Below are 22,577 nucleotides of genomic sequence, written 5' to 3'. Positions count from 1 at the left end.
TTTCCACTTCAAAACAAAAGCAGACTGCACAGAATTTTAAACGGTCTCTTTTATTAAACAAGGTAAAGATACAAAGCTTTTTTGGGTTTTTTTTTTCTTGTACTTTTTAAGTTTGAACACCGCTAACCCTTTTCAGTCTTGATTGTGCATATTTAGTTGTCTCGAAACAGTATCTGAAGCCACAATGCAAGACGGGGGAAAAAAAGTTTCATAAACCTCCCCAATCATTTTTTTTTTCCCATTGAGAACTCAAGTTAGACAGTTATCATACAGATTACAGCTCCATGCATGAGGGAACAAGAAAAAAAAAACAAATGTTTACAGGACTGAATACTGCAGAACACAATACAGAATAATGGAGATGGGATGAGAAAACAGTTAAGGCTTACATGTCAAATAATCGATATAAAAGATTAATAACATACAAAGGTAATCGTTTTTCCTTCTCCAAACAGACAGTCTTTATTCAACCTTTAAAAATAGATATTATAAATGACTACGGTGTTATACAGTACAGGAACAGGAACATTCTGCCCATTATCTCCAAAAGAGAGTTATGTTGAAGAGGCAGGGTTTGTTGTTGGTTGTAAATGTCAAAACTTGCCCAGGCGAGTGACTCGATTCTTCCACTTGGACATTTATTTTCCTTTACTGTTTATTTATATACACCATTCACAGTTCCTACTCGGACGTGACGCTTCGCCGTCGCACCTTTTCACAAGTGCCCTGAAGGATACAGCGTACCCCATTTTGTACCATCAAGTGGTTTGAGAAGTACAACGGAAACAAAACGAACAATACCGTGTTGCTGTCCAAATACTACACGAGAGAACGTGTATTCTTTTAAAAAAACGTTTTTTGAAATGAAGGCGTCAAGAATATTGGCATGTACAATACATTTTGAATCGTGTTCACTGCACTTGACTTTTTTCTATTTTACCTTATTCCAAAATCGCCCCCTCCACTCCTAAAAAAAATGTCCACACACAGCACCTCATAATAATGAACATTTTTTAGAAAGCTAAATTCAGTATTTATGAAAAAAATGCATGTACGCAGGTCTGTACCCCCTTTTCCCCAAACGGGGGTTTTACATACTGCAAGTGGTGCGCATGCGTGCCTGCTGGAATGAAAAATTCCCACTTTAGTTCAAGTCTGCCATTGCCCCAACATTTTCTGATAGCGGCAGAGATTTCGACACCGCTTCGATTTCAACATCTCCTTTGAATTAAAAAAAAAAATCTTTGGAGTGAACGAGATGATTGAATGGCTTCATGAACCGATTAGTTCCATTCTCAGTTCGGTAAAGCAACGTTTCCGAATGGTGGGTCTTACTACAGAGTGGCTATGACCGTCGCCGTCAGAGTGTGCCAACTGCACCCAAATCTCTACTTGCCATTGCAAATGCCTTTTCAGCGGAAATAGCGGGGAGACTAGTCAGAACTGAGCAAAAGATGATTTCGACAAGGTCAAAATCAAAAAAAGGTGTTGTCATTATGGGTGTAGAATTGAAGAACAAAAGGAAGGGATTCAAATTTGTAATAAAGCTGTACAGTATCGTAAAATGTGGGAAAAGTGAAGCGCAGTGAAGACGTTCCGGACAAACTGCAAGCGTCGTGGATGTTTATCTTGCGGTTCATTCCTTTCGTGTTGAAGCTTTTGACAAAAGCCTTACTCAATACTGTACACTTTGGTCCAATGGTTGGAGTTAATGCTCGCTACTCATGTAAAACTTACACTAAGTGTAGCCTTGATTCATTTGTATCTAGATTGTTTTAGAAAGGGTGGTAACGCTAACGGCTGATCCGACCTTGCACCTATTTAAGTGTACAGCAAGTAATACTTGTAAAGCCTTATATTTAAAGATTGGCGTGTGGGAGGGGTGTCCATTTATGAAAAGCGGTGTTCCCGTGATCATGTGACGTGATCACCAAGGTGCCATCAAAGAGGGAGTTGAAGGATTGAGGCACAGGTGAGAACTTTGCTTCCCTTTTATGCGTCTGTACTCCTTCCTTCCTCGCATTCATAAAACAATACAATCAATAAATGCCATCATTGTCATCTATGATTGCCTCTCGAAATTTCAACAACCCTGTCAGCGTGTTCTTGAACAACCATGTGAGTGAAACAAACAACGGTAACACAGTAGCCCGTTTCGTTTTGTTTTCTTCTCTCGACACCGTCCGTCACTGCTCCTAGCTGCCACCGATAAAGAATGCCCTTTGGCGTTGTGCCAACCAATTAGATTTCAACAATTTGGGCCAAAGCAACGAGACCTACAAAGTGCTTCAAGATTCTCTTTGGATGTCTCCAGAACACACCCAGCAAACATTTTGACAACTTGATCAATTCTTTTTCTGGGAGAGGAATTAATTATCCGGCACACCGACAAATCCCATCAAACAGAGAAGGATGAAGAAAAAAAAAATTATCTGATCCATAAAGAATCATCTGCTCTTTACAAAAACAGGTGCAGGCCGTTTCCATGACGCTTACGAAAGTGCTGATTAAATCTGACGCAAGACCGTCTTCGCCACTCCCCTGTCCTCAGGACAACATCTCCCGGTATTGTTACATTCACTAAATGGCGCCCCCTTGTTGCAGACTCGAGCACTGAACGCATACGTCGGCTGTCATAATGCTATTGTAAGCCTTACGTAGATAACCGCAGGTGCGGGGCCTGTGAGGCTTGCGCCCAACATGGACCCTGAACAGATCCGATACACTGCGCCAGGCAGCTCAGATAAGGGATATCCGTATGGGGATGGTGGGGGACTCGGTCCTCTGAGGGGACTGGTGGCTCACTAGGTGTTCCACCACCGTGTGTTTGGACATGTGCTTCATAAGGTAGGTCTCCTGCAAAGAAAGACAAGATACATTGTGAGGCTCGCACACGACACAACAATACCGACGCAAGAACAGCAGGAGGCGCTTGTGAGCTCCCGAAGCCATCCGATTGAATGCTCGACAAGTGCACTGATCATCTGGCGACGCATTAACAATGTATGGTACATCGATGCCTTTCAATTCATTCATTCATTCATTCATTCGCTTGATCCTCACTAGGGTCGCGGGGGGTGCTGGAGCCCATCCCAGCCGTCCCCGGGCAGTAGGCGGGGGACACCCTGAATCGGTTGCCAGCAGATCGCAGGGCACACATAGACGAACAACCATCCACGCTCACACTCACACCTAGGGACAATTTAGAGCAGGCATGTCCAAAGTCCGGCCCGCGGGCCAAATCGGGCCCGCGGTCGAATTTCATCCGGCCCTCGGCCCCTGTCATAAAATCAGTGCCGTCTGGCCCGCAGGTTGGGCGCAATGGAACACGTGTTGCATTGACTGAGGTCTCGTAGACTGGTGAGTGATGTTTCATAGAGTACTGCTTCCCTCTAGTGGCTAAATGAGTAATAGCATTCACTAAATGAGTAATAGTATTTAGACACTAGGGGGCATCACTCACGAGTTAACAAGACATCACTCCGTGTTTATATTGACTGATATGTCATATTTCAAATGATCCTTGCAGTTGTGGATATGTGTATTGCTTGTTCATTTCCCTGTTGTTCGAGTCAAAGGTTTTGTGACTATTGAAAAGTCATGGTGATACATTTTATGTTTCAAATCAATCAATTTGCACTTAAGAAAAAGTCAAGTGAATAAGCAGTTGCATGTGATATACCCGTTTCAAATGAACCAAAAGACATTAAGATTGTTGAAATTAAAATAAAAATGGAAATGTGAAACACACTGGCTTACTAAAATTTGTTGAACAATATTGTTGTTCAATGTAAAGAATGTCAGCCAAGGTCGGCCCCCCGACATTTTACCAAATAAAATCTGGCCCCCTTGGCAAAAAGTTTGGACACCCCTGCGCTATTGGCTTCCCTTATAGATGAGAATCAAAGCCACACACAGGTACAGGTATGCATGCCGGTGTGTTGGTTTACTTACCGAGGTGTACGCCCGGCCACACATGCTACAGCAATAGGCCTTGGCGTTTTTGATGGCGTGCGCCGACAAATGGATCTGCAACGACGCCGAGTCGGCGTAGGAACGGTAGCAGTTGGGACATTTGTACGGCTTGTCTTTATTGTGTTGCCTCTGGTGAGACTGGAAAGAAACATTGATCATAGTTGGTGTTTTTTTTTTTTTAAAGTCATCATTAGGACCCTTGACTTATTTTCTCCTTCCGCGGATCGAAGCCAGGGTGGCGGAAATAAACCCACCTGGAGATTGGACAGCTGCGTAAAAGCTTTTTCACATCCGGAGTGAGCGCATTTATAAGGCCGGTCGCCGGTGTGGATTCTGCGACAGAGGAAGAGGAGCAAAACCGAGTCGTAATGAGTGTCGCGTTTCCATTTCAAAATGGCAACTGGGTAGCGGTGATTCTCTTTAAGACATCTGACCGACCTGGTGTGCTGCTGCAGATGTGAGAGCTGGCGGAAAGAGTTGTCGCAGTAGGAGCAGTGATACGGTTTAATGTCCAGGTGGATACGCAGGTGCTGGGCCAGGTACGAGGCGTTGGCGAATGTCTTGGAACAGTGGGGACACTTGTGTGCTTTGGCCTCCGTGTGAGACTTAGAGTGGATCTGCATCTCGGACTTGGTCAGGAAGGTGAGTGGGCACACTTTGCACCTTGAACAAGAAGACGAGGCGCCAGCTTGATGAGCACTTTCAACGGCTGTGATTTTTTTTATTCTCTGCCTCCCCCTGGTGTTTGTGTCATTGAATTACAATGATGAGTAAACGTGAGCGCCACAAAAACGAATTTTTGATTTGAATTCAACGGCATTGATAAGAGTTGTTCAAACAGCCTTCCACAAATAATGCTACGTATGTACACAATTACAAGGTCCGAGCTACAGTTGTGAAATGTAATCAACTGTGCAGAATAGAAATGAACAGATGAAATAATAAAACGGGGTCTGACGTGACACCTTTTTGAGTGGTGCCCCGATCCAAGTCGTGACAGCCTTGTCAAAAGCGGTACCGGCCCCCCTATATTCATCAAGAGGAACATCCATCCATCCATTTTCTGAACCGCTTAATCCTCACTAGGGTCGCGGGGGGTGCTGGAGCCTATCCCAGCCGTCTCCGGGCAGTAGGCGGGGGACACCCTGGATCAGTTGCCAGCCAATCGCAGGGCACACATAGACGAACAACCATCCACGCTCACATTCACACCTAGGGACAATTTAGAGCGTCCAATCAGCCTACCATGCATGTTTTTTGGAATGTGGGAGGAAACCGGAGCACCCGGAGAAAACCCACGCAGGCCCGGGGAGAACATGCAAACTCCACACAGGGAGGCCGGAGCTGGAATCGAACCCGGTACCTCTGCACTGTGAAGCCGACGTGCTAACCACTGGACTACCGGGCCGCCCTCAAGAGGAACATTAAAGTTTCAATGATTGGGTACAGATACATATACATGGATTAATTTGTAACCGTCACATTGGATTTTTTTTTCCCTCTCTGACTAGTTTGGAGACAAATTATGGACACTTGTTTTTTTCTCTCCAAATTTTGATGCCTAATTTAGTCAATATCTTGTGCTGACACTATAATACTGTTCTGATGTACACCAACGTAGTGAGTGTTGTATTTACAGAATGACACATTAAAATAAACTACCGAGTAGGCGATATTTTATCGGCTTTCCAATTCAACGAAAACATGGTACTCCAGGAATGTCCAAAGTCCGGCCCGGGGGCCAAATCCGGCCCGCGGTCGAATTTCATCCGGCCCTCGGCCCCTGTCATAAAATCAGTGCCGTCTGGCCCGCAGGTTGGGCGCAATGGAACACGTGTTGCATTGACTGAGGTCTCGTAGACTGGTGAGTGATGTTTCATAGAGTACTGCTTCCCTCTAGTGGCTAAATGAGTAATAGCATTCACTAAATAAGTAATAGCATTTAGACACTAGAGGGCATCACTCACGAGTTAACAAGACATCACTCCGTGTTTATATTGACTGATATGTCATATTTCAAATGATCCTTGCAGTTGTGGATATGTGTATTGCTTGTTCAATTCCCTGTTGTTCGAGTCAAACGTTTTTGTGACTATTGAAAAGTCATGGTGATACATTTTATGTTTCAAATCAATCCATTTGCACTCAGGAGACTTCTGTTTAAGAAAAGGTCAAGTGAATAAGCAGTTGCATGTGATACACCTGTTTCAAATGAACCAAAAGAAATGTTTAAGATTGTTGAAATTAAAATAAAAATGGAAATGTGAAACAGACTGGCTTACTAAAATTTGTTGAACAATATTGTTGTTCAATGTAGAGAATGTCAGCCAAGGTCGGCCCCCCGACATTTTACCACATAAAATCTGGCCCCCTTGGCAAAATGTTTGGACACCCCTGTGGTACTCCAATAAAATTAGAACACGGTTACGCTCATAGATTTAGTCTGGGAAATTTCTGGGTCGTTGCAGCAACCTTAACAGTCGAATCCATGTGCATAAAAAATCCCTCTTCTGGCCGCTGATCGAGGACATACACAAAAAATGCGCACAGTGGGGTAAAATGGTTTGATTGATTTATGTGGATTAATATTTTTTTATGTTAATCATTATGAATGTTTTTAAACCGAGAAGCCCCTACTCTCGGCTGACTACCGTGTAGCACTTAATTTACTTGCCGTTCGTAGTTAGCCAAGGCCATTGGGCTACCGTTAATGTTGGATCCTGATTTAATAAGGCTTGTTTTTAAACGCAGGAAATCAATGTCAATGCTTGTGTCGCAACAACAATCGTTATCGATTCACTATCCACTTAGTGAGGCACTCATCCAGTCAGGTCAGACACATGTCGACGTCTCAATGAGGAAGAGCTCTCTCAGGATCAGCAACAGCCGTATTTAAACTTGGGGCGACTGGAGGAAACGCCCACAAACGTCCACAATTAAAGTGTTAGGAGAGCCGCTGGGCTAATGGAATGTTAGAGCGAGGTTCCGAGACCTGCTTCATTCTGAATAGTCTGGTCACGAAAATTAGGATGAAAGTGAGCTCAACATAAATACCTTAACATAAATGCGTCCTACCTGTACGTTTTGCCCTCTTTGGGTGCCACGGTGACACAGCCTTGGTCTGCTAGAATAGGATAAGGGACCACCAGCAAAGGACCCGACGCGTTCTCAGCTTTAATCTTCTTTCGCCCGCGTGTTGCCTTGGGTGGGGGGCCCAACAGTCCTGCCAGGCCTCCAACCTTCATGTGGTCCATGCCAGGACCACTCGCCAACCCGGAGATAATGTTGAGAGAGGGGGCGCCCCCCATGCGGTTTTGGCTGCTGGAGGTTGGCGTCGTGGGGGTTTGGGCCTCGGAGGTGCTGTGGCTTTCGGGTCGAGATGAAGGAGCTGGACCTGTGGGGGTGATGCGCAGGACAATTCTATTGCAAACATTGACTACATACAGCAAATGATGTTATGTCATTTACATGCCATCTGATTGATGGAGAGCATCGGGAATTCCAATGAATGAAGTAAAGGATACCAGAGTGCAAATTTATTTAACAGTTTCAAGGCCAGCAAAGTAACCATCTATATATATATATATATATATATACAGTATATAGGCAGTGGCTCACTACGATCGCGCGGGCATCTTAGCGAAAAAATGTTGTCTACCCACAAGCATTGCAATAAACATCTCTTTATTTTCGCGATAAGCAATGAAGATGAACAAAAAGTTGAACCAAGCAACAACACTTTTGTGGGCCGAAGGCCCACCTTACCAGCCTTCCGCAGGAACTAGCTGATGAGCCGCCCGGAGGGCGGCGAACCAGCTACTTTCTTTTATAAATTATTTTTTACATTCCAGAGATTGAAGACAACTTTAAATGTATTTTTTCGATTACAATAGTTCTCAACCTACACCTCACGTCTCAAAAAATCCTTTTATATGGTCTCACACCCCCTAGAGATGTCATAATGTCTCTTTTTTGAATATGTTTATAAATTTGAGAGTACAATACACTGTATAGGTATTAATGACACCTTGTTAAAGGTACCAAATCCCAACCAGTTTATATGCACACTCACCGAAATGAAAATAAAAATATGATGAATACACTTTCCCTGAAGTGTCTCTGTTATGCGGGCCCGCAAAGGGACACAACACCAAGCGCGGCGACAATGCTAATTTTAGCTTTGAAAACATGATGAATACACTTTCCCTGAAGTATATCTGTTATGCGGGCCCGTAAAGGGACACAACACCAAGCGCGGCGACAATACTAATTTTAGCTTCCGCGTCCATTTACTGAAGAAGTATAATCTGCAGTACCTGAGCGATGGTTGGCGCGGGCGTGCTGCTCACTCAGGGCCCTCATGTGCCAGTCCTCCCATAACCCTTTAGCCTTCACAGCCAACTTCTCGTCCATACTTCCATCTGGAAGTTAAAGGGGGTGTGAGGGGAGATACCAAACGTTACTCATATCAAGTTGTTCCAGACTCTTGTCTTTATTGTGAGAAAATTTGCAAAAATGGAAAGAACACTTAGGGAATTCCATGACAGAAATTAGGGATAACATCATTAAAAAAAAGGAGAAACATTTGCTACCTGGTCCAGAGCTGGAACCTGAACGAGCTTGGAGAGTGATATCAGACTGCTGCGGCGGGTGTTGGCCCGGCAGCTGTGGCTTGGGACCCGGCATGCCATGCTGGGAGCCGGCATCTTCCGAGGATGAGGTGGGCACCAACAAAGGTTGCTGGGAAGGGGTGGAGGTAGGTGGCATATGCAGGGGTCGGATCTTCTCGGCCATCAGTTGCTCCTTGATCTTGTTGATGAGTACCAGGTTATCCAGCTGAAAGCGTTAACGGGTCGTGCTCAACAGAAAACTGACACTGTGTTTACATGTGATTCTTCCAGGACAAATGACTGCGACACAAAGAGCGTTTAAAAAAGAAAAATAAATAAAAACCTCACTTCATGTAAAAGCCGCAAAACTTTAAACGCTCATAATGCATTAATAAACGTTTGTTTGAACGCGTCATCCGATTTTTTTTTCTAGAAATCAGAACTGATCTACGATCTAGTAGCTTTTTGTCACCACAAGATATTCACACATGCCAACAACAGAAGATGGAAACATCAGAGATAAGTGAAAAGCTGACTTACCTGCCCAGGCATGGATGGCGGTGGTGGCCAAAAATAAGGGTTGTTAAATCGAGGCTCTGCCATCCTAAAATTCAAAACATTTAAATGAGATAAGATTGGTGATAAGAGTACTGTAAATTTAACTTAAATTAAGTATTCTATCCTTACTTGGTTGCTTTATTTTGAAGACTATTTTTGCAGTTTAACTCATCTCATTATACGTCGATTAAACGTTTGTATTTATAAAATATTGTCTTCATGACAAAAAAAAAACCCGAATGGAAATTATGACAAATTGAGACCTCATTTATAACAAAAGTTTGCCGCCACGAGTTGTAGTTCAAACATCATCCAATTTAAATTGAAAACAAAAAGTGGACTGCTTTGCCGTAGGCGTTAGCTTTTAAATTTACCTTATTTTGTTAATTCATTTGGCCAATTTGTCCTTTCTACTGTTTATGTAATGTCTCCGTACAGAAATTAGTCGACGTTTTGGATTATTATTATTACTTTCGTTTTTTTTTTTAATTCGAAACTTCGCTTTCGCATGGTCCATGTTCGACCACCCCCGAAAGCCCATCGTCAGGCTGTGGGGGCGTTTCGGGAACTCAACATTTTCGACCCGACCTAGACGGTCCATCTTAAAACATTCCCAAACAAAAGAGAAACAAAAATGGCAGCCTTATTTTTATTAGGCGGGACGCCATATTCTGCAGTCTTCTTCTCCCTGCCCCCCTCCCCAAAAATATTGTGAGCGGATTGTGGGCCGAGGACGTGTAGCATTTTGTGTGTTTATCTCGTCCGTGTTAGCATGATGTATTGTTTACGGCCCCTCGCAGCTTTGAATAGCCCGGCCTCCCCACCCCTTAAAAAAACTGACACTTCCTATAACAACCATGCCCTGTCGAGGGGGGAGGGAAAAAAAAGCAGCGCGGAAACAGAAGACAAGATGCGGTCTCAAACAGCGCGGTCCATAAACGGACACCTATCGTTCTTCTCCACAAAGCCTCGACTATGCAGTGAAAAGAGCGAAGTGCCATCATAACCAAATCCCACTTTATGTGCTTCTTTCTTTCTTTTTTTAAATTCTGGAACTTTTGAACGAATGAAAAAAAAACGGCGGCTTGCATTTTTTTTCCGTGTACGGTGCAGCCGTTTGGAGCAGATAATCGAAAGAAAATACATGCACAAATGAAATACCTTTGGTTCTGATTGCAGGTATTGTCTTGCGAGCACAGCTTTCATATACACCAAAAAAAAAGAAAAAGGAGAGGAAAAAAAAGGCTGGTTGTTCTTTCTGCCTGCCTCCAGTTCGAACAACGCTTCCGGGTCGCTTTGTTCACTTCTGGGTGCCACCGGTGCTGCAGCCTTTATGGAGCTGCAGGCACGTATACACGCGCACAAAAACTGGGGAAATAGACCGTTTTAAAAAGAATCACTTCGTGTGTATTTTTAAAACTCTCTACCGCGTTGTGATAGAATAGAGTGTGTTTTTCTCTAACAGTTTGGGGCGGCTTCACTTGTGAGAATGAATATCTTTAGTCAATTCATGCCTCGTGTGTTTTGCATTACAGCCTCATAATGTGCAAATGTGTGCAAGTCGAGAAAATGATGATGCTACAAGGAAGCGACAAAACAAGAATAAATGCGCTCAAACTCAGCCCAGTATGTAAGCCATGTCAAGAGATGTGCATAGTTTTAAATGGTTGCTAAATGTAATGTTGATGATGACAAGGATAATTACTGCAAAGTGAAAGTGTAATAAAATTGTAAACATACACACTCAGTTATATTAAACTACAAATTTGTACTGGATAATTCTTACTGCTAATTTGCTCCAGGTCATGGGACCCTCGCCATCTGTGCTGGTGTGAGGAATGAACAGGAGACATTCCCAGCTGACTAGACAAGAAGTGATTTACATCCTTGACTGGCCACCATTTCAAAAAAAGTGGACCGAAAACGATCATGTATTGACAACAAGTCCATTTATCGATGCCAACGACGTATTATGACAAAAGCAGAACAATTACACGTTCTTACATTAATTGGCAGAGAGAAACAATAAACCTAAATCTTATTTCCTTTTTTTTGTTTTTGCATTTTATGTGTTGAAATTCTTCAAATGCAAAAAAACCCCAAAAGTATAGTTATTAAATAATTTTATTTATTAATTTATTTTTTAAAAATAATTTTATTTATTATTTTATTAAATCATGGTTAGAGAGCACTGAAAGTGAACAGGATTATGTACTATAGTGTTCTAACTCAGGTGTAGGTATCACTTTTTTTATTTTATATATATATATATACATAGCGGCCCGGTAGTCCAGTGGTTAGCACGTCGGCTTCACAGTGCAGAGGTACCGGGTTCGATTCCAGCTCCGGCCTCCCTGTGTGGAGTTTGCATGTTCTCCCCGGGCCTGCGTGGGTTTTCTCCGGGTGCTCCGGTTTCCTCCCACATTCCAAAAACATGCGTGGCAGGCTGATTGAACACTCTAAATTGTCCCTAGGTGTGAGTGTGAGTGCGAATGGTTGTTCATCTCTGTGTGCCCTACGATTGGCTGGCAACCGATTCAGGGTGTCCCCTGCCTACTGCCCGAAGACAGCTGGGATAGGCTCCAGCACCCCCCGCGACCCTCGTGAGGATCAAGCGGCTCGGAAGATATATACATATATATATATAGATAGATAGATAGATAGATAGATAGATAGATAGATAGATAGATAGATAGATAGATAGATAGATAGATAGATAGATAGATAGATAGATAGATAGATAGATAGATAGATACACACGTATATACATACATACATACATACATACACACACAGTATACACACACATGGGATATCTCAAGACTGTAAAGACTTATTTACATGAAAGGAGATTTATGGAACGATCATGAAATGGAACTTGTGACGCTGAGTAGCCACCATCAATGCGGAGGTGTAAAGTGATGTCAGTGCATTTCCTCTTTCTTTCTCGCGGCACTTCTGTGAAGACCATATAAACCATGTCAGACAGATGCACGCAATCTCGCAAGCCTTCCTCTCACTGCTTGTTTGTTCGGGGTTTCCAGAAAATGATGGCGGATGCTTTGAAAGATTCATCTTGATAGCGGCATCCTCTTCTGAAGATGACAATGATGATGCCATGCTGTGTGGTAAACTTGTCAGATGACCAACTCATTGCAAGGGGATGCTTTCCTACCTCAAGATTTGCGCTTTCAAAATGGATTTGGTGAGTGTTTGAAGTCAGACGTTTTAATGTTGTATCCGGTGCTTAAAGTTGAAAAAAAGTGCTTGTTCAACTTGTTATATTTGTCACTTCACGATTCTTTATAAAAAATACAAATACGGTACATAACCTTACTGTTGCCGGGTAAAATAGGCGATGGCAAAGATCATTACCGGCTAGTTAATTCTTTTATAAATATACACTATACAGTACATTAACCCATTTAATCCCAATTTTTTTCCCAGACATTTAAAATAAGATATCCTTTATTTGTCCCACACTGGGGAAATTTACAGCCTCCAGCAGCAAGAATGTGGGTAGAAAGAAGAAAACAAACAAACACCATTCAATTAAGTGCAATATAAATACAAAATGGATAAATTGCAGTGCTATTCACAATTGTTTTTTCACAGCATTTAATTATTATTATTATTATTATTGTTATTTCTATTCAGCAGCCTGACGGCAGTTTTAAATTTAAAAGTCAAATTCAGGTATCATTGGTTGCCCTTTTTAAGTAATCAGTAATAAAAAAAATTAGAGCCCTGTAAATTAAATCATTATCTTTCACAAATGTGACTGGTGGGATTAAATGGGTGAAATAAATGTACGTTTGTAAAAGTAATTAAAACACATCGAATAGTTACAACCTTTGAAAAAAAAACCCTGCATAAAATGAAATAGAATTCACAACTATATGCCAATGGTGACAAGGAGAAAAGTTGTCCTCAGGGAAAAAGGTGACCACCATACACAATAATAAGCGCCATCGTGTGGCACAATCCCGTACTACAATAACGGACCTTTTTCATTTACATTTCTTGTTGTTTCATGCGGTCTGTCTTCCCAATTTGTTGGCATTTCTTGCATCTCTGTCTTGTCCTTTAGGTTTTCCTAATCATGGCCTTGCCTTCCAAAGGAGAACACTTTAGCAGTAAGCTGCCCATTTCTTCGTGTTATGAAGAGTGTCCAGCTGGCAAGTTCATACATTTAGAATTGCATGTTATATATTATTCTTATTATGTGTTTGACAGGATTTATTGCGTGTTTCTCTACTTTCTCCAGGTTATTATAAAGAGGGGAACTGTGACAATCCCGCTTCAAAGTATAGATGTCGAGAATGTGTCAGTGGCACGTTCACTGCAATATCCAATAGCCGAGAAAAATGCCTGAGGTGTAGAAGCACGTGTGGTCGTAAGTAGCATTCGTCTTCTCGATGATACCAAGATATCTTCTATTCTAGATATTGAAATGGAAATACCAAAAAAATAATAATAATAATTAAAGCATGAGACAGAGGCGATTAACCGAGAACCTTTCTGATTTATCCTCAGCTAATGAAGTGGAAATAAAGCCATGCGTCTTTAACAGTGACACGGTGTGTGAGTGCAAGGAGGGATACTACAATGCAGGTACCCAAGAAATCTTCAATTGCCGTCCATGCCAGTGTCAAGCTTGTACAGGTAACCAAATTAAGTCAAGCCTCAGTAAAGGGATTCTCTGTATTGATATTATTTCTACCAAAAGTATTATTTCCACCTTTAAAAAAAAACATTTTATTTTTTTTTAATTTAGATTCTGAGAAGAGCCGTTATGACCAACGGAAATGTGAGGCATGCTTCAAGTGAGTAATTGTTGTTAATAGTTGGGGATAGTTAGGGGAAAATGACGCATGATCGTCATGAAAATTGGTCAAGAGCAGTAAAAGAAATGTTACCCTTATATCGGTAGCATGGTTCTGATTTTACTGGTCACGGCACGTCACGATATTGGTGTTTATACCAGGCAGCAGTGAGTCTCGCTCATAGGTCAAATGAGAATCGTTTCATGGGAATGGCCTCGTTTTAGCAATCTATGTATGTGTCCTGTATTCTAGATTCCCATCAATTGTGCTATGCAGTGGAGACGGAAATTATTGCAATCTGGGCACTCACCAGTTCCACATTTGGAGTTATGATGGCGTGCTAACTTCCAGTTGCTTGGCTAAGCCATTATTGTGAGATAACGTTTTTTTTTTTTTTTAAAGGAGCGTTAATGTAGTTTTGGGTCATCTTGCGGGGAAACATATTTTATTTCAGAGTGGATTCAAAATCAACCGTTCCAAGTCCTCCATGACTCTATTCTTTGACATTTGTTAAAAAGACACCTGCTTGATTACTTTTTTTGTTATTATCAATGTAGCTATCAATGTAATGCTGTGCACCTCAACAGCACTGCAATCGAGAACCATGATATAAAACATTACACCAAATAGATAACGCTTGATAAAACACCAGTGCCAAGCCAATCCAGACATATTTTTGCACTCTCTCTGCCCGCACCTCGAATCAAATCCAACAAAATCGCCTGACGCCATCTGCACCGCATCTTAGACCAGCTTTTTGTTGGTCTAAAGACTAGTCTCTACATGTGCGCCATCGACGAAAATGGAGCTCGGAGAGTCAGTCACACATCAGTCTCAGGTTTTGGATGACAGCATTCTACGAATTCTGCCATGTTCATGTCGTTTTTCAGGGAACAGTGTTTGAAAGCTGCAGAATGTAAGAGAAAATGTGCAACTCCGCCTGATACCACAGCTGCCTTAATAAACACATTAACAATAGCCGCAGGACGCCCCAATTTAAGCACGACATCACCAAGTCAAAATCCGCTTCCAGGTACGTTGCGCAACGTGCGTCCTTGTCTTCCTCAAAAATATCATTGAATTATTTCCGTGACCGTTAATCGGGTAGTTGTGGCATTCACAGCAAAAGATGATGGACGGTGGATGGTCATCGTTCTGGTTGTGGTGCTCCTTTGGCTTCTGGCGCTCTGCATCTGCTTTGCCTTCTACTTGTGCTATGCTCCCCACTGCAGAATCATCAAGAACCCCGAGAACCCTACTGGGGTATGCAACGGTAAGCAAGTTCATTTGCAGTCACATTGCGGAATAACATGCCAATGTGCACGTCCACATATATTACGTTTCATTGGACACTTACGGATAACTCAACTCAACTGTATTTATAGAACACTTTCAAACAGATAACCTCGATTTTGTTCTCCGCAGACACTCAAGGTCACCCAGGCGGCCACCCAACCACACTGGTACGGTCTTCCGATCATGCATCTTATTCCTGTTGAGATAGAATTAATATTATCATTATTAGCCGGCCTGGTAGTCCAGTGGTAAGCACATTGACCTCACAGTGCAGAGGTACCGGGTTCAATTCCGGCTCCGGCCTCCCTGTGTGGAGTTTACATGTTCTCCCCGGGCCTGCGTGGGTTTTCTCCGGGTGCTCCGGTTTCCTCCCACATTCCAAAAATATGCATGGCAGGCTGATTGAACACTCTAAATTGTCCCTAGGTGTGAGTGTGAGCGCGGATGGTTGTTCGTCTCTGTGTGCCCTGTGATTGGCTGGCAACCAATTCAGGGTGTCCCCCGCCTACTGCCCGAAGACAGCTGGGATAGGCTCCAGCACCCCCCGCGACCCTAGTGAGGATCGAGCGGTTCGGAAGATGAATGAATGAATGAATTATTAAATAACAAATAATTATTTTAACTCATGGCTATTGAAGGCAACATAATGTGGGAAATTTTTTTTATTCATATTTGTGCCATACTGCTATGACAAGTGTACTTGGGTGGTTTGGTGATAGAATTTTGCCTCCACAAGTCTCACTTTACTTTCTCTGCACTTTTCTTAGTTTTAAGCAAAGCAGCTCATCTCGATCGCTCTGTCAAGTTGTTGGCAGGGGGGGGGGGGGGGGGATGTGTGCGGGTGTTTGTTTGGGGTAGCTGGGGTTGTGTTTGTTGATTTGGCCATGGGACTAAAAATGATTCAAGATTATAACAGGATCTTGTTACGGTGATTTCTTTAATTTATTTTATTTTGAAACTCTTCATCAAGACAGTTCGTGTGTATGAGGAAATCCCCATGACGGCACCCGGCCAGTCTCCAAAAACACCAGCAAGTATCGACCAAATCGGTGCTTTACTGGCACACTCCCAAAACAAAGGTAAGGGGTGTGCATAACAACAATGATACATCTGCTATTTATAACTACATTTCAAGGGCACGTGGAGTATTTTGGAAATTGTGCTTTTATGGCAGCTTTATAATATACAAGTATATTGTAACTGGATCAGCTACTTGATTTTACTGGTATTTTCGAGGAGATTGCATTGGTATTGGACCTTTGTCTGCTCTTGATGCAATTTCAATTCGTTCAACATCTTTTATGTTTGGCGCTCAAGAAAACAGAGACAATCACAAGGGTTTTCTAAGCGGTGTTATGACGGAATACAATACAATACAATACATGCTGATTTCTGTAGCGCTTTCACAACAGCGGCAGCTGTAACAAAGCGCTTTACAAAACAGTTAACAAAGTAAAATAATAAACACAACAACACATAACATAAAACACGGACAGTCGTGCAGTCCTAACCACTTTTCCGTCACACGCTTTGTTGTTTGAAGCGGTTTGAGATGAAACCAAAAAACCAAGAAGGACCAAGTAAGATGATTCGGCAAATTAGAGGCAGTGTTGTTTTAATGCATATTATATGGGCGGCACGCTGATCGACTGGTTAACGCGTCCGCTTCAAAGTGCAGAGGTGCACGGTTTGATTCCAGCTTCCTGTGTGGACTTTGCATGTTCTCCCTTTGCCTGTGTGGGTTTTCTCCGGGTTCTCCGGTTTCCTCCCACATTCCAAAAAAAACATGCATGGCAGGCTGCATATTATGTAATTGAAGCGGAAAACTATGCATGCGGCTATTGTTTTCTCTCATTCATTCTTTCATTCATTTTCTGATCCGCTTATCCTCACAAGGGGCGCGGGGGGTGCTGGAGCCTATGCCAGCCATCTTCGGGCAGTAGGCGGGGGACACCCTGAACCGGTCGCCAGCCAATCGCAGGGCACACAGAAACGAACAACCATTCGCACTCACAATCACACCTAGGGACAATTTGGAGTGTTCAATCAGCCTGCCATGCATGTTTTTGGAATGTGGGAGGAAACCGGAGTACCCGGAGAAAACCCACGCAGGTCCGGGGAGATCATGCAAACTCCACAGGGAGGCCGGAGCTGGAATTGAACCTCTGCAATGTGAGGTCGACGCGCTAACCACTGGACCCCTGGGCCGCCCCTATTGTTTTTTATTTTGTTTTTTTTTGTTTTTTTTACAAGAACTGACTTTCCCTATTGACATCAGCAAACCTGCATAGGCAGTAAAGGTTCACCGCAAGTGGGGTGACAGTCAATATGTGGTTGTTCAAGGGAAACTGGATCAAATGACATCAAAGGCCACCCATTGAGTAAGCCCGTGAAGATGCACACTGTTCGGGCCTTATCTCCTCACCAATTCTCAGAGGAATTGAAATATTCAAACACTCACCCCCAAAATGTCTTAAAGTTTTATAGTCATGTGATCTTGCTTCGGACAGTATAGATCAGGGGTGTCCAAACTTTTTGCCAATGGGGCCAGATTTTATGTGGTAAAATGTCGGGGGGCCGACCTTGGCTGATATTCTTTACATTGAACAACAATATTGTTCAACAAATTTTAGTAAGCCAGTCTGTTTCACATTTCCATTTTTATTTTAATTTCAACAATCTTAAGAAGTTCTTTTGGTTCATTTGAAACAGGTATATCACATGCAACTGCGTATTCACTTGACTTTTTCTTAAACAGAAGTCTCCTGAGTGCAAATTGATTGATTTGAAACATAAAATGTATCACCATGACTTTTCAATAGTCACAAAACCTTTGACTCGAACAACAGGGAAATGAACAAGCAATACACATATCCACAACTGCAAGGATCATTTGAAATATGACATATCAGTCAATATAAACACGGAGTGGTGTCTTGTTAACTCGTGAGTGATGCCCTCTAGTGTCTAAATGCTATTACTCATTTAGTGAATGCTATTACTCATTTAGCCACTAGAGGGAAGCAGTACTCTATGAAACATCACTCACCAGTCTACGAGACCTCAGTCAATGCAAACGTGTTCCATTGCGCCCAACCTGCGGGCCAGACGGCACTGATTTTATGAGAGGGGCCGAGGGCCGGATGAAATTCGACCGCGGGCCGCATTTGGCCCGCGGGCCGGACTTTGGACACGCCTGGTATAGATGGTGAATGTAGGACTTTGATGTGGTGTTTCGTGGCTTGGATATTTTCGTGCAGTCACTGATGGTGTCGTTCACTCACCTGGCAGGCAGCATTGATTCAGTTCTGAATCACTTTCACCTAAAGTGAGCTGGGAGAGGCTCTCACTGCCGACATCGCAGGTTGGATGAATATTTTGCAGCTATTATGGACAAATGATTCCATACCTTTGGTCAAAAGTATCCAATAGGTTAATAAATGCCCACTTTTGCGAGATATAAATGGACATCATGTGGTTGGTGAGGTATATCGTCTATTCTGCTCCTGTCTGTTTTCCAAGACAATGTGAAAATGCTGCTACTTATGCCGCCTGTTTCATTTTGGGAATAACAGCTGCTCGTCACCTCTTTGTAAAATATTTGATTGACACGTCGGAACAGTCACAAAGTTGATACTAGGGGCCGATTTGAGGCTGATCCCGATTCCGATACCTGGCAGAATAAAATTCCGAAAACTGATCAATTTGGCCGATTAATTAAAACGGTTGTTGTTGGTTGCATAACACAGGCAAAACGTTTGAGTGTTTTTCAATACTTTCGTCTTTTTTTTTTTTTTTTACAACAATGAGAAAAATTAGCCACTATCGTCTGTGATTTTATGCCAACAGTGACTGTTTTTTAATTTTATTTCATTTATTTTTTGGTAAACGACCTCATTCCATTTGCGACAATGTTTACAGTGAAAGCAGTGAGGTCATGTTTTGACTATGGCAGCCGGAAAAAACACCATTCATGCTGTTCAGTACTTCAATTACAATCAGTTAATTAGCCATCCCTTTATTATGCTAAACAGCCAACCTTGTCGTTAATACTTTTATTGCTTAATCACTACAAACTCTCACAAATCTCACACACAAAGACAAACCACACTTCTTGCGATATTTTTTTTAAACTCAATAATAGTTTTTAGCCATTTGATTTCGGAGGCTCCACTGACCGTAAGTGGAAAGCTACACAAACTGAATGTCAAAGCTGAACTTTCCCAACATCTCATTTTATCGGTTAACCGTTGCTTGCCTTCTCCCAAGATGGCGAACAAGAGGAACCTAGCAGGCACTGGCCCCCCATCGTCCTGTACGCGATCATTAACGAGGTCCCGCTGCGTCGCTGGAAGGAGTTTTTGAGAATGCTCTCGGTGGCAGACCACCAGCTGGAACGCATCGAGATGGAATCCGGCTTTAGCCTCCTGGAGAAGCAGTACCAGATGTTGTGTCTGTGGTGCAAGCGTTCTTCAGCCAACCTCGATGACATCTTCTCCGCCTTGCGTGACATGGATTTGTCAGGCTGCGCTCAGATGCTGCAGGAGAGGCTGGAGAGACTTCAGCGGAGGGCTCAACCAAAGGGTGAATTCACCGCCTGCTGATACTTCAGGTCAGGTCGTGCAACAGGAAAGACTGCTTTTGCTCAAGACATTTGTTCAAATATTTGTCACTCTTTATTTTTTTTTTAACCTTTATTGAAACGGTTGTGCGGCCCGGTAGTCCAGTGGTTAGCACGTCGGCTTCACAGTGCAGAGGTACCGGGTTCGATTCCAGCTCCGGCCTCCCTGTGTGGAGTTTGCATGTTCTCCCTGGGCCTGCGTGGGTTTTCTCCGGGTGCTCCGGTTTCCTCCCACATTCCAAAAACATGCCTGGCAGGCTGATTGAACACTCAAAAATTGTCCCTTGGTGTGAGTGTGAGTGCGAATGGTTGTTCGTCTCTGTGTGCCCTGCGATTGGCTGGCAACCGATTTAGGGTGTCCCCCGCCTACTGCCTGGAGACAGCTGGGATAGGCTCCAGCACCCCCCGCGACCCTAGTGAGGATCAAGCGGTTAGGAAGATGAATGAATGAATGAATGAATGAATGAATGAATGAATGAATGAATGAATGAATGAATGAATGAATGAATGAATGAATGAAACGGTTGTTTCATAGCACAACTGTAAAATGTGTTTGGACATTCAAGTCATACTCAACAATGTGAAGTACAACTGTGTTAATGCACTCAAGTGGATATTTACAGATCGGCGTTTTGCTCTTCACTGAATTTTTTTATTTTTATTTATTTTTCAGGGGGGAGGGGGAGGCCTATCCTGTTATTTGCTAGAAAACCAACCACTTTGATGTTTTTGTGCTCAACGGCCATACTTTGGTGCAAAGGGCCCTTTTTGAAGTGATTAGAGGAGTTTGCCTCGTCTACAGGCAATTCCAATACAACATCAGCCTTTTTGGCCGCACGAGTCCTGACAAGGGAGAGGGGTGGGAACACATCATTGCACCAGCTTTAAAATCCCTGCATTGGCTCCCTGTATATATATCAGGATTGATTTTAATGTGCTTTTTTTTTTGTTGTTTTTAAATGTCGTAACTGTCTTGAGCCATCATATTTATCTGACCTGCTTTTATCATTTCATCCCTAAAGTCCTCAGGCACTGGCCTTTATTTATTCCTAGGGTGAGGACCAGAAGACATGGTGAGGCTGCATTCAGCCATTTTGGTCCCCAGCTTTAGAGTAGCCTGCCAGAGGACATCAGGTCCGCAGAGAAGGTTGAAGGCGCATCTTATTGAAATATGTATTTTCATCTATTCATTCATCTACCTAACCGCTTGATCCTCACTAGGGTCGCGGGGGGTGCTGGAGCTTATCCCAGCTGTCTCCGGGCAGTAGGCGGGGGACACCCTGAATCGGTTGCCAGCCAATCGCAGGGCACACAGAGACGAACAACCATTCGCACTCACACTCACACGTAGGGACAATTTAGAGTGTTCAATCAGCCTGCCATGCATATTTTTGGAATGTGGGAGGAAACCGGAGCACCCGGAGAAAACTCACGCAGGCCCGGGGAGAACATGCAAACTCCACACAGGGAGGCCGGAGCTGGAATCGAACCCGGTACCTCTGCAGTGTGAAGCCCACGTGCTAACCACTGGACTACCGGGCCCACTAATATGTATTTTAATTATGTTAAATACTTGTTAAATTTCGAGCCTTTTTGGAAACTATGAGAGAAGTATACCTTTTGTGCATTTGGTCATGCACGTTATGTCTAACAGGTCATCTCAGAGCGTCTGTTGGTTTGCCTCTCAAAGTACAGATTTTGCTTTCTTTGCTTCCTTCTCAACTGACCACATCTGGACGGCTCTGTCCAGTGTACGCAGAGAGTTTGAGGTTGGGAGTCTTCCTTTCAGCTGCCGTCCCATCAGCAACCGTGCTGGTGATAATCCTACAGACCGACACGATCCAATGGTGTATTGCAACATTCCAGCAGTGTATTGGAGGGGTCGCCATTGCGCTTTTTCAAGCAGTTATTTGTTTTCAGAGGGGTTTTTTTCCCACTCATTGGATCAAGTTGTTAAAATGACTACTGTATTTATTTGATAATTAAAAAAATTGTGTTTACCTGTGAACGTGAACAGCTCAGTTGTCACAATCACAACTTCTAAATTACTGTGCTGCACCCTTGCAAAATAAGAAAAATGAATCCCCACAGGATGTATGATTTTTTTTTGTTGTGGCAAAAACGAGTATTGTCAAGGCACTGTTGGTTTTTTACAGAACCCATATGCCAGCGAAACTGGTGGTTTCCTTTTGTGGTATCTGCGTATCGCATTATTGAGATTGTTTTTCGTTGGTACAGCTTCTGACGGGAAATGTTTTTGGACTTTCCAATAAACTGAGAAGAATTTGTGGTTTTAATGTGAACTGAATCGTGTGTGTGTGTGTGTGTGTGTGTGATTTCCATTTTTCACTGAGCCTGAACAAATTCACCACTATCCTTTCTTGACCCCAATGAAATTTGAGCGTATATCTGTAAAAAAATAAATAAGTATGTGTGTATTTATATATACATGCATACATACACATGTATATTCCATCAGTCGCCACAAATGTGCGCGACTGATGACTTTGGATTGCAATTTTAAGTACTGTCTACAGAACTAGCCCATAAATGAAAGAAGAAGCAGTAAACAGAAAGTCATCCAAACAATGACCGAACATGCAACTAAATGCATAAATTATTTTATTTATTTATTTTTGTTGTATTTTTTTTTAATCTTATTTGATGTAGTTTTTAACATTGTACTCGTGA

General features: G+C 42.8%; 2 protein-coding genes and 1 long non-coding RNA gene across 6 annotated transcripts; 1 reads left to right on the top strand and 2 right to left on the bottom strand.

Moving 5' to 3' along the window:
- Window positions 1-34: 34 nt before the first annotated feature.
- On the bottom strand, window positions 35-10,551 carry znf362b (zinc finger protein 362b). Of its 3 annotated transcripts, none has more exons than XM_052059247.1 (9): window positions 10,305-10,551; window positions 9,126-9,189; window positions 8,568-8,885; window positions 8,292-8,396; window positions 7,051-7,369; window positions 4,414-4,638; window positions 4,230-4,308; window positions 3,955-4,113; window positions 35-2,856 (listed from the first exon to the last, which is right to left on the bottom strand). In XM_052059247.1, the coding sequence occupies exons 3-9, from the start codon at window positions 8,767-8,769 to the stop codon at window positions 2,740-2,742; spliced, it is 1,206 nt and encodes a 401-aa protein (XP_051915207.1). In that variant the 5' UTR covers window positions 8,770-8,885; window positions 9,126-9,189; window positions 10,305-10,551; the 3' UTR covers window positions 35-2,739. The 3 variants fall into 3 exon arrangements, with proteins under 3 accessions (XP_051915207.1, XP_051915206.1, XP_051915205.1); XM_052059246.1 differs by having other exon boundaries at window positions 8,568-8,811; window positions 10,305-10,549; XM_052059245.1 differs by lacking the exon at window positions 10,305-10,551 and adding an exon at window positions 9,718-9,867 and having other exon boundaries at window positions 8,568-8,811.
- On the top strand, window positions 10,017-21,034 carry si:ch211-112c15.8 (tumor necrosis factor receptor superfamily member 1A). 2 transcript variants are annotated; one of them, XM_052059263.1, is made up of 11 exons: window positions 10,017-10,322; window positions 12,188-12,348; window positions 13,234-13,321; window positions 13,411-13,539; window positions 13,680-13,808; window positions 13,921-13,969; window positions 14,860-15,002; window positions 15,093-15,242; window positions 15,395-15,432; window positions 16,236-16,344; window positions 19,535-21,034. In XM_052059263.1, the coding sequence occupies exons 2-11, from the start codon at window positions 12,307-12,309 to the stop codon at window positions 19,867-19,869; spliced, it is 1,212 nt and encodes a 403-aa protein (XP_051915223.1). In that variant the 5' UTR covers window positions 10,017-10,322; window positions 12,188-12,306; the 3' UTR covers window positions 19,870-21,034. The 2 variants fall into 2 exon arrangements, with proteins under 2 accessions (XP_051915223.1, XP_051915224.1); XM_052059264.1 differs by lacking the exon at window positions 10,017-10,322 and adding an exon at window positions 11,966-12,066.
- Window positions 19,158-19,889, bottom strand: LOC127596628 (uncharacterized). The gene is made up of 2 exons (XR_007961519.1): window positions 19,747-19,889; window positions 19,158-19,656 (listed from the first exon to the last, which is right to left on the bottom strand). It is a non-coding gene; the product is annotated as an uncharacterized LOC127596628 (long non-coding RNA).
- Window positions 21,035-22,577: the final 1,543 nt, after the last annotated feature.

The sequence above is a fragment of the Hippocampus zosterae genome, chromosome 2 (genome assembly GCF_025434085.1).
Source record: "Hippocampus zosterae strain Florida chromosome 2, ASM2543408v3, whole genome shotgun sequence".
NCBI classification, from domain to species: Eukaryota; Metazoa; Chordata; class Actinopteri; order Syngnathiformes; family Syngnathidae; genus Hippocampus; species Hippocampus zosterae.
The sequence above is the reverse complement of the archived record's forward strand: the minus strand, read 5'-3'. Positions and strand labels throughout refer to the sequence as shown.